This window comes from Tachysurus fulvidraco, chromosome 5 (genome assembly GCF_022655615.1).
Source record: "Tachysurus fulvidraco isolate hzauxx_2018 chromosome 5, HZAU_PFXX_2.0, whole genome shotgun sequence".
Taxonomy (NCBI): Eukaryota; Metazoa; Chordata; class Actinopteri; order Siluriformes; family Bagridae; genus Tachysurus; species Tachysurus fulvidraco.
The window spans coordinates 25,348,646-25,367,869 of NC_062522.1; the positions used below are offsets into that span (position 1 = coordinate 25,348,646).

A 19,224-nucleotide genomic window follows, 5' to 3' on the forward strand; every position below is an offset into this window, starting at 1 on the left:
TCGCTATTTAGTGAAGGCACAGTTTTATGAAATGCATCATTCTGAATTAACCGGGGATTCTCCCGGAACCAAGAAAGTTGCACACGCATCGATTTTTACCAGTCGTAGAGGCAGTAATACTGGAAATGGTGACATGTCTGCCTCTCTGAATGCAGTCAACATGAACTGCAATGCCATTTTGACTGATGACCACGAGTCGTCAATATTAATTCATCATGCACCCCCTGCTGGATCATCCTTATCAACATCAACCTGCCTGAATTTACACATCCAGTCTCAATCTCTCCAAAGTGCTGGGGCACAAGGAAAAAAGAAAAGTGGCTTCCAGATTACAAGTGTTTTGCCAGCACAGGTTAGTGCTAACAATAACAACAGTATAGCAGATGATACAGGAGGCTATGATGATATGGATGAGTCCCATACTGAGGATCTGTCCTCTTCTGACATTTTTACAGTCACAGGAATTCGTGAGAGAAGTTTTTCAGAAGAAACACTAAATGGTCTACATGGAAGAGAGACCCCTGGAGATATATTACCCAATGAACTAGGGAATCCTCACCTGCACTCTGTTCAGCCAGGATGTATGTTGAATGGGACTGTTTATCACCATAAGGACCATGGGTTGACCTCTATACCTACACCACAACAACCATTTCAAGGGCTAACCATGTACTCTTCATCACTTAATAGCAGTGCTCTATCGTTAGGCACCACTGTGCAGTCTGTTGCTGCTACCCAGAGTAGAACCCAAAGATTAGCTTCAGTCCAAGGTGCTGTTGTTGATGTTTGTGCCACTGTAAATGTGAACCAGATCTCAATTTCAGCATCAGGTTCTGCAACTGGTTCCAGTGGAGCAGGGATGCCAGGGGGTGTGATTAGGTCAAATGCTATTGAGGGAGGACTCCTTGGCACAACAGGAATTACAGTAACTGCTATGCAGAATTTCACTGCACCCGGGACTACTCAAATTCAGTCTTCCACAGCCATTGCCTCCCGTTTCAGACTGGTAAAGCTGGACTCCAGCTCAGAGCCCACCCGAAAGGGACGATGGATGTGCACAGAGTATTATGAGAAAGAAGGTGCTGCTGCAGCTCCATTTGCAGATGCAGCCTCTAGCTATCGAACTGTGGATAATTGTATCTATCCTGAGAGTGATGGTACAATTGAAGCATCCTCTTGTAACACACTGAGTGTTTTAGGAGATCATGGAATGCAGCTTACCCAACAGAACTGTGTTCCCCCTGCTGTCTCTGTTCTTCACCCAAGTCTTTCTCAAAAAACTTCTCAACTTCACACGCATTCCCAAGATACTGGAATAAACACTCTTACTTCACCACCTTTAGCATCCTGTAACAACCCACAATTTATTTCAGTCCCAAGTCTATTATCAACTGAGAGTCAGCCTTCCCCTCCCATGGCCCAACAACAGATCCCATATAATGTAGAAGGCCTTTCTGAAAAGTTAATGGGTGGCTACCCTATAAATCAATTTTCTAGGCTCATGAGCCAGGATTTACAGGCAGTAGATTATGCACAGATTTCAAATAGCACCCAGGCCCCTTCTCAGTCTCATCAGATGCTGACAATTCAGAGCTGTATAAGGCTTAGGGCTACTGCAGCACCTAGCCATCCAGCTGGGACCCCCACAATACCTGTCCCACAGTCTGTATCTCCAAAGCCCCAAGTTCCATTTCCACAGAAGGTGTTGGCAAAAGGAAGCACAGTAAATCAGGTCCAGCAATATCAACCACAAATGCCTCCAGAACAGCAGGCTACTGCTAATCAGCCACCCCAATCAGTGTCCTTGAATACAGGCCAGACTACTCCTAGTATATTTTCCTCTTCTCTTCAGAGCAATATTCAACCAGCCATTCCAACATACCTTCTGCATGAAGGTCTTGCTGGCGATCACTCTGGAGGCCAGTCCTCCCAGATTCTTCCAGCAAGAGACCCTTATGGTAGTGTAGCACCTCTGATCACCTCACAGCTTGAAGATGCCAGCCGTCTACTTTTCCACCAGTCCCTATTTTCACAGTATGACTCTGAAGCAAGTGTCAGTTTTGGACAGAAGGGTAGTGCCAGTGGAGATGCCAGTTTGGGCACAGATGAAGACAGGTAAGAGTTATTCTCACCTCAAATATATGATAATGAAACTGTAGAAGCCGTATAGGAACGTACCATGTTAAACCAGTAGGGGGCAATCTCTCTTAATGAATATAATGAGTGCACCTGGGATAGAGGTAGTGTTTTTTGTGTGTACGGGGGAAGCTCACAGCTTTTTGACCGTGAAATATGAGCGCGAATTGGATCTTTAGAAGGATATGTGAGATGTATTGTGTTCGAGCCTATACCTTCATCGTTTTGGAAATTTGTTAGTTGTTTAGCTACACATGTGATATGTTCAGGATTGGCGTGGACATGAACTGTGGAGGAATGAACAATGGAACTATGGTGACTGTATGATATGCTTTTTCCAATAAAAGACACATAACAGCATATAAAGAACATTTGCCTTAATTGACACGCGTCAATTAATAGCTCACTCCCCACACACACACGATTCACCTCTGACTTTAGTGAAAAGTCAGCCACAGAAACTAAAACAAATTTTCTTCTAACTATTGCTCACAGAGAAACAAACACCACGTGCTAATTTGTGCTTTTACTTTAGGACTGAAAGTATTAGTGTTGTAAGATGTAGGATTGTTTTGCCAAAAATGAGTCTCCTATTTTTTTGGTCTGTATAGCAGTAATCTATAATTTTGTCTGGGCAACAGACATTTGCATTTGACTAAAATGCTGTGTAGACTTGCTTGAGTTAATAATGTGCTTCTAAATATAGCATCACTTCTTTTCCATTCACGGGCTGTTCATTTACATAATATGACTCACTGAACATTATCTGGTCTCCTGGGCACATGGCCCTTGTTGAATGAATAGAAAATAATCTCTTTTCTTTTTATGCAGGGAGTTAGTGATTGATTGTTTCCCATGTTGGGACCATACTAGGACTTCATTCATTGCCTTGCATGTCTTTTAGTTTAATCACACCGTCATTGCAGAGCTGTTGTTTGTTTCGTTTTTTGCTTTTATTTAACGGAAACACAAACAGGTTTTATACTGATGCAGGACGACCAATATGAGCACTGTTCTGCAAGTGTCTGGTGATGCAGTTCCTTAAATCTAAGTACAGTTAGTAGTGCAGACGTCATTAAAATTACTCTGTAAATGTCGTTCAATTTTCAGCTGCATATAAACAATGTTTGCGCCCTACTTGAGACAGCCGGGGGCTCTGATGCTGATATCACTTGCCTTCTTGTTCTGATTTAAATGTTATTCCTACTAGTAAGTATTGGTCATGTCTTATAAATATATGTGCATAAGAATGTCTTATGAATGTTAATATTTAGGAAATACTTATTAAGACACTAAGTGTCTGTTATTGTTAGGGTTGATGCCAATTGGGCTACTTAAAATATTTCAGAACCTGCTGATCTCATGGGAATCTTAAACACAACTTTAGAGTTTACTCAGAAGTGCAAAAGACAAAAAGCCTCCTCTGAATAGTGCATCTCAGGCTGAAACACCTTTTTGGTGAGAAGGATCAGAGGAGACTGACCACACTGTATTGAGTTGAAATGAAGTCCACAGCAACTTAAATAAGCACTCATTACATTTGTACTGAGCAGAAAACATTTTGAAAAACACAACACATAAAATGTTGAGACAGATGGGCTACAGAAGTTGGGAAGTCTACTGTTGGGACAGAAGATCAGTTTCCACTTTTGTCCACAAAGAACAATGATTTGAGGCTTTATGTGCACAAACTCACCAATCTGCCCGTTTTTTCTGACCTATCTTATCACCAAGGCATTTCCAGCAGAAAAGTCACTGCTTTGTTTTTTGCATGTGTGTTCCTAGCAGAGACTGTTGTGTGCAAACATTCCAGAAGTTTATGAAATGCTCAAACCAACCCATCTTTCCATTATCGGATGATGGATGGTTCAGTGCTCTATGAGATTTTCAAGGCTTGGGATATAGTTTTATAATGTAACCATGCTTTAAAGTGGACTATGTGTGCATGTGTACTATTAGGAACACTATTATAATACTGGGTAGGGTCTCCTCTTGCTCTCAAAACAGCCACAGTTCTTTGTGGCTTGGATTCCTTTGAGATTCTTGTCCGTGCTGACATAATTGCATTGCAATATGTTTGCAGATTTTTTATGAATGTCCCGCTCTGCCACATCTAAAAGATGTTCTACCGAAATCAGAGCCAGTGATCTGGACTGTTACTGAAGAACTGAACTCACTGTCTTTCAGTGAGGAACCAGTTTGAGATTAAGTCAAGGTGGGTAATTTGTGGCCATGAAGGGATGTTGTTCATGCTGTTGGCACTTATGTCTAACCCTACTGTCTTTGTGTCTTAGCAGAAAAATATATTCATCAGCTCAATATGTGTTTCCAGTCTTTTTCTGTCCAGTTTTAGTGCCCACTTCACCCTCAGCTTTCGGTTCCTGCAACCGGACTTTGGGTGTTGTAACCTATCTGCCTTAAAGCTTAACTTGTTTGAGTTTAGTTAACTTAACCAAATCTGCGAGTTGGCAGGGTTTTGTAAGTATTGCACTGCTGTAACATGAATGGCCTATTAGATCCTTGCATTTAATAAATAGCTGTATAGATCTTCATAATGAATACAGTGGCAAAGTCACAATGTGGAGAATGGAACATGTTTAATACACATTCTGAATTGCTCCTTTAATACACCCCTAAAGTGGATCTGTAATATTCAGAGCAGGAGGCTGTGCAGGTTAGAGAGATGTTTAACTTTACTTTCAAGTTACTTTCAAACTGTTCTGTCACCAGTCTTGCTGTGTGTATTGGTGCATTATCTTCCTGATAACTGTTTAGTGTACAATGTTTGAACTATTGTCTGCACCTGCTCCTCTAGAATTGTTTGTTATTCCTTAGTAGTGACATGCTTCTCGCACAAGTATTATTGTAGGCCTAGGGAATGACATGGTAGCACATCCTAAATTGATCCACACCTCTGCTTCCTTCTGAGTACACAGTAGTCCAGGTGCTAGGCTTCTTTGGGGCTTCTCCTCACTGCAACTGTCCCAGAGGTTGGAATCGTGTGATGTGATTGACCTGGAGTCATCAGAGTGCACTACGTTTTACATTGTCCACAACCCAAGATTAATGCCGCTTTGGTGCTACATGAAACACCACAGAGCTAAGGAATTAAAGTGCATTGTGTGCAAACAGACAAAACAAAACACTACAGGTCACTACCCAAACAGCATGGACCAGTGTGCATACTGTATAATACCTTATACAGTATACTGTGCATAAATATAGGATATTGAAATGTAAGAGCAAGACAGCATGTGCAAAAACAGCAGAAAAACAGATTAATATGAATGGTGCTGTAGACAAGGATGTATACTGAATGAGAGTTTGGGTGTGCTTTTGAATTTGGTACAGTACAGGTCAGTTCACACAGTTAAGTGTGTGTGTGTGTGTGTGTGTGTGTGTGTGTGTTCACACAGTTGAAAGCACACACGGTTGAGTGTATTTTCAGTACAGTGAAGTTTTGGTTGTTGAGGAGTCTGATGGCTTGCGGGAAGTTGGTTGTGAGGGACCAAAATGGCAGGAGGGTGAAGTGTGTGTGTGTGGGGTGAAGAGTGTGTGTGAGGGGTGTGTGGGGTAATCGACAATGCTGTCTGATTTGTGAATGCAGTGTGTGAATGGTGTGTATAAATGTCTGTGATGGAGGAAAGAAAGACTTTGATGATCTTCTCAGCTGTCCTGACTATCCGCTGTAGGTTCTTGCGATCCGAGTCGGTGCAAGCCCCAAACCAGACAGTGATGTATCTGCTCAGGATTTTCTCGATGGTTCACCTGTGAAACGTGGTCAGGAGTTTTGGTGGATGATGTGCTTTTCTTAGCCCATAGGAAGTAGAGATGCTTCTGGACTTTCTTGGTGCTGGAGCTGGTGTTGAGTGACCAGGTGAAGTTCTCCGCTACATGAACACCAAGGAATTTAGTGCTATTGACGATCTGTGCTATTGACGATCAACTACCATCTTTTTCGTTTCGCCGATGTTCAGAGTCAGGTTGTTGCTCTACACCAGGCTGTTAGCTGTTGAAATGTTCACCATGCTCATATCATCTGCGAACTTTGTGGTTTGCCTTTACTATTTGATGTACTTCCAGATAGCCTGCACTTTTTGAATGAAGTAGGCATGGTGGGTCATAAAAAAACAAACTAGGTCTGCAATCCAGGTAAGTATCCAGACATCTCTTTCAGACAGCTTCCTCTTGTGTTGACATTTAATCTTGTTGGATGTGGTTCCTCCTTCATGCACAGCAACTGTAACATGTAACTTTAAATTCATTGACTGGTCAAATAAATAACATTGATTATCTCATTACAGTGGCATAAGTATATGGCCAGTGATTTTGAAAAAGGTAAAATTTTGATAGCCAGACAACGGGGCATCTCTAAAATGGTATGCAGTGGTTAGTACAAAATATGTGCTAAGGATTAACACCCGGTGAACTGATGACATAGTCTATGATGAAAGGCTCTAGCCACCTTTTAGAGTCTTTTGGATGTTGTCATGAGACCCCATCAGCACTGTGTGGTGCCCACAGCCATAAAGTATTATTTCATTCCATATTCCAATTATAAAGTACTATTCCATTACACCACATGGTTGGCCTAACTTAAGGTGTTCCTGTGTGAGCTCCAGAAGGCCAGGCTCATGGCTAAACCATGTAAATCATGTCCTCTGGAGCTGCAAGATAATACAGTGGAAGCAGTTAAAGAATACCTAAGTCCCACACCCAAGCCATCATGAAGCTCATTTCATATATCCCACTCCTTGATAGGTGCCATTGTAAGGATGTGCAATGTCATCAGGAAATACTGCAATGGCAAGGCCAGTTCCTTTGTTATTTTGCTATACACTAAAACATTTTAGAGTCAGGACGTATAGATTTAACATTTATTTGACATTTTGTTGTTCAGTTCCTTAATGACTTTGGGATAGAAACTGTTCCTGAGACGGTTTGTGCGTGATGTGATTGACCTGAAGTCCTTTGTCCTCCAGGGCTTCTGCTTGGGGTAGAACCAGATTTGTTTGTCCACAGTGACATTGTTGTTTTTTATGTAGCAGAGCAGTGTTGATGTATACACCTCCACGCCTTTGTCTATGAAAATGTCCCAGTCTGTCCTCTCAAAACAGTCCTGCATCTGTGAGGAAGCTTGGTTTGACTGGACTAGTGGTACTTTTATTGTTCTAAAACTGCTCTTGATATTTTGATTAGGCTTTGTCCCTCGAGTGGCACATGTGCAGTTCAAATTTTGGGAAAACTGCCTTTAAATTCACATAAATAAAGTCTCTAGCTATGAAACTGGCTGCTTCTGGATGGTTGTTCTGCTTCGGGATTAATAGCACTGGGCTATTGCTATGCCAGTGTTAGCATCCCATGGGATGTAAACAGCTGTAACTATATGAATGGTATAAGCAAACGGAAGTTAAAACAGCCTGCGTTTAACAGTCATGCACTCCAAATTAGAACAATGTGTGTCTCTGATTTTGATGTGGTTGCACCAGCTGTTATTAGTGTAAAGACACACACCCCACCTTGATTCTTACCAGAGTCTTTGTTTCTTTTTTACAAAGTGCTTTGTGGCCTGATCCAGGAAGACCCTTGTGTTCTGGCTATCTTGTCTGGTATGTTGTTCTTATGAAGAAATTCACTCATGACAGCCTGATTATACTGTGTTCTCAGAATTAGAAGGTCTTGTCGACTGTATATGGGATTCCTGCTGCTGGAAAAAGTACACACTTAAAAAGCACCGAAAAGGAGAGTGTCGAGCCACTATACCTGAAACGTTAATATGATCGATCTTAATTTTATTTTCTGTTGTTCACATCTAGACATCTTAGCACATTATATCTTTTGTTTGAGCCCACACATTTTTCAAGTGAGCAAAATCATTGGAACATGTAACTGACAGTATTTTTTGGTGGTTACACTGATGTATCTCATTAGATTGACAGTAAACAATTCATAGCATTGACTGCCATTTTGAAGCTATAATAGGAAATTCAATTATAGCTATTGCTCAAGCATTAGACACGGACAATACAACAATTTGGAATGTCATGTAAAAGAAAGAAACCACTGGTATACTGTCAAGATGACCTCAATTATGTTCAGTCAGGTAAAGAAAAAGAAAAGAAAAAAATGATTACAACCATTGAAATAGCCATGATGCAAACCAAAAATAGAATCTATAGATTTTTTACATTTACAGCATTTGGTAGATGCCCTCATCCAGAGCGATTACATTTAGCTCATTTATATAGCTGAGCAATTGAGGGTTAAGGGCTTTAACTAACAAATAGTCAAAATACCAAAGACTAGATACCAAGCAATAAATTATTTTGTTAAATGTGTTCTTTTTCTGTCACCCTCAAGGTCACCAGCAAGATGAAACCACCTTTAATACATTTTTCAACCTCCATCTCAGTTGTCTGTGCACAAACAGGATTTCTTCTTACAGTCTCTAGAATAGGAGCATACAATAAATCCATTTATTTAAAATGAGAGACATAAAGCACCTACTTTACGAGATGCCACTTGTCAAAGAACTAATGATTTCAACATGATGGAGAAAAGTTCTAAAAAGACGATAAAAATACACTTACCAATCACAATGTTTTGAAGTTCTAAAGTTTGGAACGGTGTTTTCCCATCTACACCTTTGGCCAAGTCATTTACGATGACCTGTCTCATAGTTCGCCAGACCGTATCCTACACATCCACTCCACCCAGCAATCAAGTACCTGAAATAATTTTTAAGCATGCTGTCACTATTAAGCCAAAGCGCTACTATGCTTTTGTATACAACACTTATAGACTTAACAAATCATTAAATACATCCAAATAGTTTAATCATCTGTTAGATCTTTTGTTTTAGACTGAACACACACTGAACAGTAATTATAACCAGACCTCTAAATGATAAGAGTAAGCAACTATGCATAACTCACACTGTTACCTACCACTTTTTGTCTTATATCTTGACAGGATCGAAGGTCATATTCCAGAGATTAATGACCTTAAGTCTTCAGTTGGAAATGTTTTTGGAGTTAAATGTTCAGACTCTGTGAGCTCACAAACATTGTGTGCCTTTAGATCTTGTACCATCCTCATAAGGTTTCCCTGCTGTCCCATAAAAAATTCTTGTTTGCTTATTATGTTATGGAGAATTGCTGAAACATCAAAAACACCAATCACATGCTATGAAATTAGCCTCACACCAACAGACAATATAAAAGAAACAAAAAATAAATCTTACATCTTCTAAATGGGTCACAGCTTGGGAGGCATTTTCTTTGAGGTTTGGCTGTTTTATGACTCCACATTGACTGTGCTGCGTGCTCAAGAGACTGTAAAGATAAGTCATTTTGCATGTCATTTCACTGTGAAGCTCTGCATTTATTGATACTTGCAGAACTTCTTGCTTGTAATGGCTGTTGTGAGGTCTGGTGAGGTGGCAGAGTTGGCTCAGGCAAGTTAATCACTTGGTGTAATGATAATCAAAGAGTTTTTTATGCCACACAGAGACGGGACCTCTCTCTCATGAGGATGATTGTGACTTTTCAGTGGTCTGTGTTAAACCTGAGGATGTTTATGCCATACAGTGGGGTTTATCCTTTGCAATAGAGGACTTGCTTGAAGTTCATTAGAAGCCGAATAAACTATTTTGGATAGTGGCTGTATTTGTGGAGCTTGAGGCAAATTCTCTCCTAGGGTGGCATGTTCATGTGAAGATACTACAGTATTCAGGAAAATATCCCCATAATTTATTAAACTGCACAATGATAAAAGAACATGTTAGAGAGGTTAGTGTTAAAGAATTTTACATAATACACACAATCTTACTTTATTTTCCATTTTGGTGGCGTCAGGGTATCAGGCTCAGCCTCTGACTGAAGATCAGTCTGCTGTTCTGCAAGAGGCAGCTTCCGCTGTGCTTCACTATAATTATCTCTGAAAAACAGAATTCAGAATTAAAAACTATCCAAAAGTTTACTTGCAGTATAAATAATTTTAACTTTATATGCAGACCAAGACTCCTGGCATTGCTTAAAACACTTAGTTGCCCTCTGAATTCTCTCACCTTCGTATTTTCATTACTTTAAAAATGTCCAGTGCCGTCATCACTAAAATTCTCACTTGAAACCTCCTCGTCACCTTCAAAAGCATAATCAATCCCAAATCTTGCAACACTAGAACTTACTTAAACACTATTTTGGGTTGGCCTGTTTTCAGTCTGAAAATTAAGTCTTTTCTCCAAAGATTCCCACATCTTATTTACTCTTTTAATAGCCTTTTTTGCATGTTATTTCGCTCACTATAAGCCTGAATATTTTCCATTATGCCCTGCGGAATAATTAGTAATAATAAAAGCTAAAACTAAAAATGAAATCAAGTAAGCGTGATGTGGATGGGGAAAAGCTGGTTTAATGCCGAATATACAAGTAAACTACTATTCCCAAGATGTTAATGTCCAATATTGTGGAATTGTGAAAACTTGTGAAAAAAGCATTCATTTGGCTTATTTATTGGTTGTCCAAATGTTTACATTTTTAAAAGTTATCTTTAAGGCTGGAAAGGTTAGACATTCATCCAAGTGACGTCGTGGTTTGGAAAATGTTATCCATCATGTTATTTAATGCAGCAGAATGTGCATGGAAGATATCTAATCAAATAACAAAACAGAAATACAACAGGCACAGTTTATTAAAAAATGTAGTAGTTGTTTACACTAAAGTTGTTCATGTTAATTTCAGACAGTCTTAAATCTGTCTTATTAAAAACTCAATAGTACATAAAAGGCTATTAAAAGGACAAGTCCCATTCAGTCATAGAACTGTCTTGTAGGATGCTACAGATTGAACCTTTAGTTTCTTTGTATTTTTATTTTTTAAGTCAATTTTTATGAAAGTTTCTGCTATTGGAATTTTTAACTTTAAAAAACACTTTCAGTATTTTATACTTTTTGACAAAATGAACTTTATGAATATGTATAAAATAAATATGTACCATTTTACTGTGACACGCATCTTGTATGCCAAACAGATACAATTTTCTTAATGTTTCTCTTGGTTAGTCCAACTAGAGCTCAGCCTAATGCTGTTTGGCACTAGACTGTGAAATAACTGTGCCAGCAATAATCCAGAAGTGCCAAATGTAAGCCAGACTAGTCCCAAACTCTGTTGCTATCTAGGGTGGCCCTGGGATTCGAAGTCACGACCTTCCGATCAGTAATTTCACATGAAATGGGCAAAAAAAATGTGATCTCTGTGACTTTAACTGTGAAATTATTGTTTATGCCTGGTTTATTATAGCAACTTTTTACACAATATTAGTTGCTAGATAATATACAGAATGGTGCAAAGAAGATGTAAGAAGGGTATCTATTCTATGTAATTACTATGTAATACTTACTATGTAATAAAATCTTTTTTTCTACCGGGATATGGTACAATTATAAGTACCTCCCTTTTGTTATAATTTAAATTAGTTAAAATTTAATAAATACCCATTGACTAATGTCCTGAAAACAATCCTCAACTTAATTAAGCTACAGCCTCTGGCTTTGAAGAAACAAAATGTGTCAGAGGCATAACAGTGGCATAACAGTGGATGCTAATACCATGGTTATGAAAAGAGGTATACTAGTAGTGAGTAGACCCCTCGCATTTTTGTAAATATTTTATTATATCTTTTTATATGCCAAAACTGAAGAAATGGCACTTTGCTAGAGTGTAGTGAGGGGACAGCAAATTTACACTGTTATACAAGCTGTACGCTCACTACATTTTGTGAATAAACCTCTAAGTGAAAATGTCTAAATTGAGCCCAGTTAGCCGTTTTCTCTCCCCGGTGTCATGTGAACGGGGAACAGGTGTGTTAGATGTGGTGTTATCACTCTGGCAACATGGCAAAGAACTCTTTGAGGAACAGAGAAAAAGAATTGTTGCTCTACATAAAGATGGCGTAGGCTATAAGAAGCTTGCCGAGACTCTGAAATAGATCTGCAGCACATTTTCCAAGACCATAGAGTGGTTTAACAGTTCCACTCAGAACAGGTCTTGCTGTGGTTGACTAAAGTCATTGAGTGCACGTGGTCAGCTTCATATCCAGAGGTTGTGTTTGGGAAATAGCCTCTTTTAAAGATAATGCACAAGAAAACAGTAGTGAACATTTTAAAATGATGTTATTAGCTCCTCCACACACTTTGCTGCTGTGTCTGTGCCCTCAGAATTCTGTGCCTGTTTCATGTCTGAATGCCAGGCCATCTTCATAGTGTCTCACACTACTTTTTCCATAAAATGCAACAAAAATATGTTTGACAGTGACACTGAAATAATTGATTAAATAAGCAATGAGATTACTGCATTTTCTTCCCTGGCAGTAAAACTCTGGTGCTTCATATCCCTTCTCAATATCCCTGAGCTCAAACTATCAAACTGAACTGGTTGTCTAAAAAGAAAAGAAAAAAGAATGATTACCCACAAGCAGTAGCCAATAATATGCGATTACACAAATTAAGGTACTGTTTGTCATTTTAGGATTTTTTGTCTGTCTTGTCCACACTTTTGGCCAAGCGGAGCTCTCTGTCATTTGACCATAGGTAGCCTCATTAGGCTGCATCAAAAGAATGAATTAATTAATGGATGAATACGTTTGTGTCTAGTAAATATACACTACGTTTTTTGGGGGGGGTTTTTAGGATACACCTGTCAGTACTATAGAGCCGACTATACAGGTTTATAAAAATTTTATGGGTTATGAAAGCACATTGGGCAGTTGTTCTTGAAGGCTTTATGCAAAATTCTCAAGTCTCATTCTCAATTCCCAAATCATTATATCTTCTAGATCATTTCAATTGACCACTTACAATACACAATGAATGCAGTATTGGTCCATCTGCAGAGAAGATCTGGGGTTGTGGGTTTAGGATCTGTGCCATTCTGAGGAATTCAGCTGAGAGAAAGAAGGCGTCCTTTCGGCTGGTTCAAGACTGGAGACTAATGTATTGGTTCTCAGATGGGAGACTAGTACAGGGTCCATGGTTTGGGTGAAAGATGTCTTTGATGCCTCTCACTCTCTATAGGCTTATGATGAATAATTTATATATTTTAGAAATATTTCATTTTCTAACATATCAGAGTGCTGATACTTTGCCACATAATTAGCCATTAATTGCTATTTTTTCAGTTGTAATTTTCATTCTTTTTTATTTTAATTTATATCATGTGAATATATTAGATAAATTATCGTGTTTTATGAATTTCATAACGCTTTGTCTGTCTGGCTCTCTACAGCTCTTTAGGTGCCAGTGTTGTGGCCATTGACAACAAGATTGAGCAAGCAATGGTAAGCATTTTTATTTATGAACCTATTCTAATGATAGTTAAAATTTATATTTTCCCTTTCACTAAGCACCATGATTGCTTTTAGAACCTGATAAAAAAAAATCAGGTGTATTTATTTATTTGGCAGCTTGAGGCTTGATTTTCACTAGACAAAGTACATGCCAAATTATGTCCCATTCTAATTAACTCCCTCCATTCAAAGAAGGCTGGACACTACTGAAAATCCAGCCTATTAAAAACAAACAAACCTCTCTGTATCAACTATTGACCATGACAAAAGAGTTGAGTGAGTAAGTTCTGCAATTTTGGCTTTACTGGAAGAGGGATACATTGAGTGTCAGGTTGCATCCATTCTTAACATTGAAATTTCATAATAAAAAGGTCAAGCTGCAGACACTGATGACGACAAAGGTACAGACTGGCAGACGGCAAAAACGAATCTCCACTGACCGGGATGACTGGCAACTCATCTAAATCTCACTCAACAACCGTAGGACGACATCAAGTGACCCTCAAAATAAATGGCCAACGGCAGTTAGGGAGAAGTGCACTGCAAGGACATGTTGAAACAGGCTCCTAGAAGCAAGGCTAAAGTCATACAAAGCTAGGAAAAAAAAAGAATAATAAAGAAGCAGTGAAACGCTAGGCTGAGGTTTGCAAAAGACCATGGGTTTTTTTTTTAGCTGTGCCCATTTTTAGCTGTGCCCAACACATGGTTGTCTAATGGTTAGACAGAGAGATAAAGAGGCCTACAAGTGAAAGAGTCTCGCATTCACTCTGAAATTTGGTAGAGGATTGAGGTTGCTTCAGCATGGCTCGAATCGGACACATTCGTCTTTGTGGAGGGCGCATAATTCAAGCCGCTTACAAGGTTTTCCTGAAGAAAACTTGCTTCATTCTGCTATGACAATGTTCCTCAACTCTGAGGATTGTTTTTTCCAGAAGGACAATACTCCATACCACACAGTCAGGTCAGTCAAGGTGTGGATGGAGGGCCATCACACATTGTGAACATTTAAAACTCCTTCCACAGCTATGCAGTACAATAGCTTGTACCTTGTTTGTTTATTTAATTAATATATATATTTTTTTAAGATTGGCCTAAGAAGCGGGTATTTGAACAGATTCCCATCCCCTGTTAAAATGTGTAAGATGAACTGTGTTTTCTTATACAACCATTGTATTGTAAGAGTGCGTCAGGACTCAAACACACAAGTTTTATGTGGACATTTCACGAGATAAGAAATAACACGAAACTCATTTAAACTGGTACAGTTAAAAAGCGGAACACACTGGCCTCATGCAGGATAAATACTGTTTCCCCTTGCTTTTTTCTAAAACCATCCCAATTTACTTGACTCAACTTTCAAATGGGTTATTGGTGTTGTGGGAGAATCATTTTAATACATTGTTTTATTTCAAGTATACTATTAAATTTACATTAGTCTTGTGGTTTCGATATCTCATTAATATGAAAGGAAGGGGCAAGTTAACTCCTGTGACATTTGTCCTATTGTTTAAGTTGGCCATTTGATTCAAGGTCTGAGTCAAGAAGGAATGCTCAGCATTAAAGGTGAACTCATTCCTATGATAATGAAGGGGTTAGGTTTAGGTTGACTGTTATGTTAATGGGATTAAGGACGGGTGAAATTCCAGGATCTGGTGTGTTGCATCCTTTCATTCTTTGATTGTCACCCGAGTGTTTTGTCTCTATCTGATGGAACTGCCCCCTAAAATCTGTATATTTACAATGTATTACAACTTTGTCAGACTTGATAACTGCAGCGCCCATGCCAGTACGCTCTGACTTGAAGACTCGCGTTCATCATGTCTCTACAATAAAGACCACTGCACAAGGAAATCCAAGTCTCTTGGTCTTCCCTGGAAAAAGTTTACAAGAGTGTTCACATACAAAATGATTAAAAATAGCAAAAGAAAACAGTAGAGCAAAAGGTAATTAATGTATAAAGCAGAAAAATGGAGGACAAGGAGTGTGAAAAGAAATGATGCATAGGTTTACAGTGTGAAAAAACTACAACTTGTTAGTATTAGCATCTTTTTTTAGAGCAGATGCTAATTCCATTTAGATTGCCCACACTTTTGTTACTCTTTTCTGTTACATTTAAATGCTGTTCTAATAATCTGTTAAATAGAAAGATAATAATCTTGTAACCTTCACATCTGATTACCTTACATTCAAAATAGGTGTCTGTGTTTGGTGCAGGAACAGGAATATTTTGTCTGAAACAATAAACTTCAATGTGTAGGACAACACAGTTTATTACAGATTTTAATCTGTTCAAAATAACTGAGATTGGATTGTTGATGCAATAACGACGTGCCTGTTCTCTTACTGCCCAAAATACCTGACAGGTTTTTATCTTCACAATTTGGTGTATGGATAGTGTATATAACTCATGTATTCTGTGTTTAGGTTTGTGTCTGTCATTTGTCCCTTTTGATTTAACATCAGCAAAGATGATCTTTCACTGTATGATCTTTAATATAAAGTCCTTGGAATAAAATCATTACCTACAAAATTGCTAAACCTAAAAAAAAAGCTTACCTACAAAATTGTCAGTTGTCCCATCAGAGGTTCCAGTTTGAGGTTTCTTTTTGTACCTTATCTCCAAACACCTTATCTCCAAAGCCAAACACAACACTGACATTTCCATGCTTCAGGATGACCATTTACAGCGTCTGCATAACAATAATAAAATTAAACACTTCCACTGGTATCATCTGTATGTGACTGGATTGTGACAGGACAGTTTATCTAGAGATTATTATTTTGGGAAAACATGTGGGCTGAAATACATAATGCACAAAGTTCTGGTGTTGTATGAACGGGCACAAACTAGTGCTGACAATGGCTTATCTCAGTGTTGAACTAATTTCTCTTTCTCCCTGTTTATCTCTTCATTTTTAGGACTTGGTGAAAAGCCACCTGATGTATGCCGTACGTGAAGAAGTAGAGGTGCTAAAAGAACAAATTAAAGATCTGATTGATAGAAATTTCCAGCTGGAGCAGGAAAACAACCTACTGAAGAACCTGGCTAGTCCTGAGCAGCTAGGTCAGTTCCAGGCTCAGGTACAGAGCACCTCCCCAACCATTGCAACTCAGTCAGCAACTCTGGAAGGTCTACCAACCTCACAGACCCAGGGTTTGGGTCCTTCGGTATAACTACCTACTAACAGTGTACTGGAGGACTACTGCCCTATACTCTCAGCAAAACTTAACACACGTTAATCAATACTGTGAACACTTTTAAAGATGGCAGCACTATTAAATGCCATTGCTGAGGCTTGAGGATATACTTCTAAACTTTTTGCCATTTGCACATAGATCTAGCTTGCTGAGAGCCAACCCCTAGAGAGCTTTATTTGCTTCAGACAATCAATACTGAGAAAAATGACTTGAAGTGGACTGTAACAAATGCCAATCATGGAGGATAAAGATCTTTGGAATTTGGGTTTAATGACTTGTACCTCTGCATGTACAAAAGTCTACTTGGTATTATTCATTTCAGCAGTAAATGTGAATTGTGGTGTTATTTATACATGGTCCATCTTTTATTGACCAATGCTTATATATTTGTTTCCATTCTTAAAATAAAAAGGAGAAAGCACTTTACAATGATTAAAATTAAGAAAATAAAAGAAATATATCCCGTCCCGTTTATAAATCTGAAATTGATTTATAATCTAATGCATATTAATGCGGACTAGATGAAGGCTGCATTTCATGGCTATGCCTCAGTGTTCAGACTTTATTCTTGTCATTTCAACCCATTTAAACCTGTGACTCATTTGGTCTTAAGCAGGCATACAGAGCATTTCAGTTGAGGGATATTAGTATTTTTCTGCTACCAGCCTAAGACTAGATGTCCATTAAGAGTTTGTGAACATTTTGAATTAATTTTGTTTGTAAAATAAATGTTCTCCATGTAAAAATGACTGTTATATGTAGCAGGAAAATTGAAATAAAATGAGTTGTTAATGTCACACTTTGTACAAATCAAGTTCAGACTGAATATACCATAGTTCAGACCTTATAATAAGGAGCTACTTGACTTGACTTGACTTGACTGAGCACACTGTATTTGCTACCATCCTTATAATAAGCAGTGCACACTGATGAAAATGTATTCTGTTTCCACAGGTTCGAAATTCTGATAACAGATCTTATTTTGATGAAAATAGGTGGGAGGTAAAACTGAAAAGGCTATAAATAATTTTGTTATAGGATGTTTATATCATTATAATCAACCAAACTTAGTGTTTTATATTTGGGCACAGCTTTTATTGTGTGTGTGTTATAAGGATAGGAATGGGGACAATAATGTAGGAAATATGACCAATGAGAACCAGGTTACTATGAGAACTCTTTCTGTGATTCTTCATATGCTTGTTGGTTGTCATCTGATCTTGGTGTTTGAAAGATTTTTAATTTTTTATCCAGAGGCTCACCAAAGTTTACAGATAGAAGCCACGGTTGTGATTTCCCAACAGTACAATGGCTCAATGCTAATTTGTACCTGCTAAAATTAGATAGACTGGAGGTGGTCATCTTTTTTTGTGTTTTCAGTATTGATTAAAAATATCAATTATTAGATTGATGTTGTAAAGCACATCAAATTTTTCAGACTTTTTGGTTCTGAGAAAGAGCTTTCAACTTGTTTCTGCTCCTTTTCAGTGGTTATTGCCCAATCTTTGCATAGTCCTTTGCCATAGTCCCAAGAGTCCTCAGTGCACTTTTCCTTAGAGATGAATGATGTGGTAGCCTTATAAATGTCCAAAATATTAATTTAGTTTCATATTTACTTTTTTTTTTAATTCGAGTGGACACATTCATATAATGGGTGCATATGTGTCTCATGACAATAACTCTGTTTATTCAGTCAAATGCTTACAGACAAGTCTATGATGACAAAGATTTTTAGAATGTCTCAATTTAATTAAAAAACAATTTAGAGAAAGGCAAATAAATGCATCATATTAAATATTATCTTGAGTTGGTCTTATAGTTCCTGAACCCCATCAGACCTTAACTGTGCTTGAGCTGTCCCATGAACACCCCTCCTGCTGGACCATACAATATTCCTAGCAGAGTTTTCAGGGGATGTGCAGCCCTGCTCGTGGATGTCTCTATGGAAATCTTCAATATTTCTGCCCAGCCATTCCATCATACTTCAAGACCACTACCATTGTTTCCATGCTAAAGAAGTACTTTTGGTACTTACAGTCAGCAGCACAGTGGGTTACAGCATATAATAAAGAAACAGTAGAATGTCTGCCAATGGTGAAGACCAACTGCTAAATTGTTATTTAGGCCCTGTTAAATAATATATAATTAAGTAAGGTTATACAAGTTTGTTTTTTCATTACTGTATTATTAAGGTATTTTTATTGATTAGATTAACTACATATAAAAGTGCCAAATATCCCATTTTATTTCTCTACATAATGCAACTTTACTTTACTTTACTGTTTACTTTAATGTATCTTTACTTCATTGTTGGTGAAACTTTTTAGACCCCATTCTTTTCCACCACTCCCTATCTTGCTCTGATGTCACCACAAACTCGGTCTCCACACAGTTAGAACATATCATGCCCACCAGGACTGGATAGCAGGGCAGGGTAGCTGGCACCATGAGGAAGCCAGGTGTTTACTGGACTAGCATTCCTACCTGGAAGTGGGAATATTGATCTGGATCCCGGTTTTTCTCAAAGAACAACCTCCAAGATCCCAA

At 38.4% G+C, this 19,224-nt stretch overlaps 1 protein-coding gene and 1 long non-coding RNA gene across 4 annotated transcripts; one reads left to right on the top strand and one right to left on the bottom strand.

Moving 5' to 3' along the window:
• The first annotated feature begins 31 nt into the window (after positions 1-31).
• LOC113642898 (TSC22 domain family protein 1-like) lies at positions 32-17,474 on the top strand. Of its 2 annotated transcripts, XM_027146674.2 has the most exons (3): positions 32-2,115; positions 13,419-13,470; positions 16,399-17,474. In XM_027146674.2, the coding sequence occupies exons 1-3, from the start codon at positions 32-34 to the stop codon at positions 16,651-16,653; spliced, it is 2,391 nt and encodes a 796-aa protein (XP_027002475.2). In that variant the 3' UTR covers positions 16,654-17,474. The 2 variants fall into 2 exon arrangements, with proteins under 2 accessions (XP_027002475.2, XP_047669474.1); XM_047813518.1 differs by lacking the exons at positions 13,419-13,470; positions 16,399-17,474 and adding an exon at positions 12,970-13,261.
• Positions 8,047-16,153, bottom strand: LOC113642902. 2 transcript variants are annotated; one of them, XR_007140560.1, is made up of 6 exons: positions 16,036-16,153; positions 9,967-10,074; positions 9,380-9,470; positions 9,084-9,293; positions 8,727-8,864; positions 8,047-8,584 (listed from the first exon to the last, which is right to left on the bottom strand). It is a non-coding gene; the product is annotated as an uncharacterized LOC113642902 (long non-coding RNA). The 2 variants fall into 2 exon arrangements; XR_007140559.1 differs by lacking the exon at positions 16,036-16,153 and having other exon boundaries at positions 9,967-10,584.
• Positions 17,475-19,224: the final 1,750 nt, after the last annotated feature.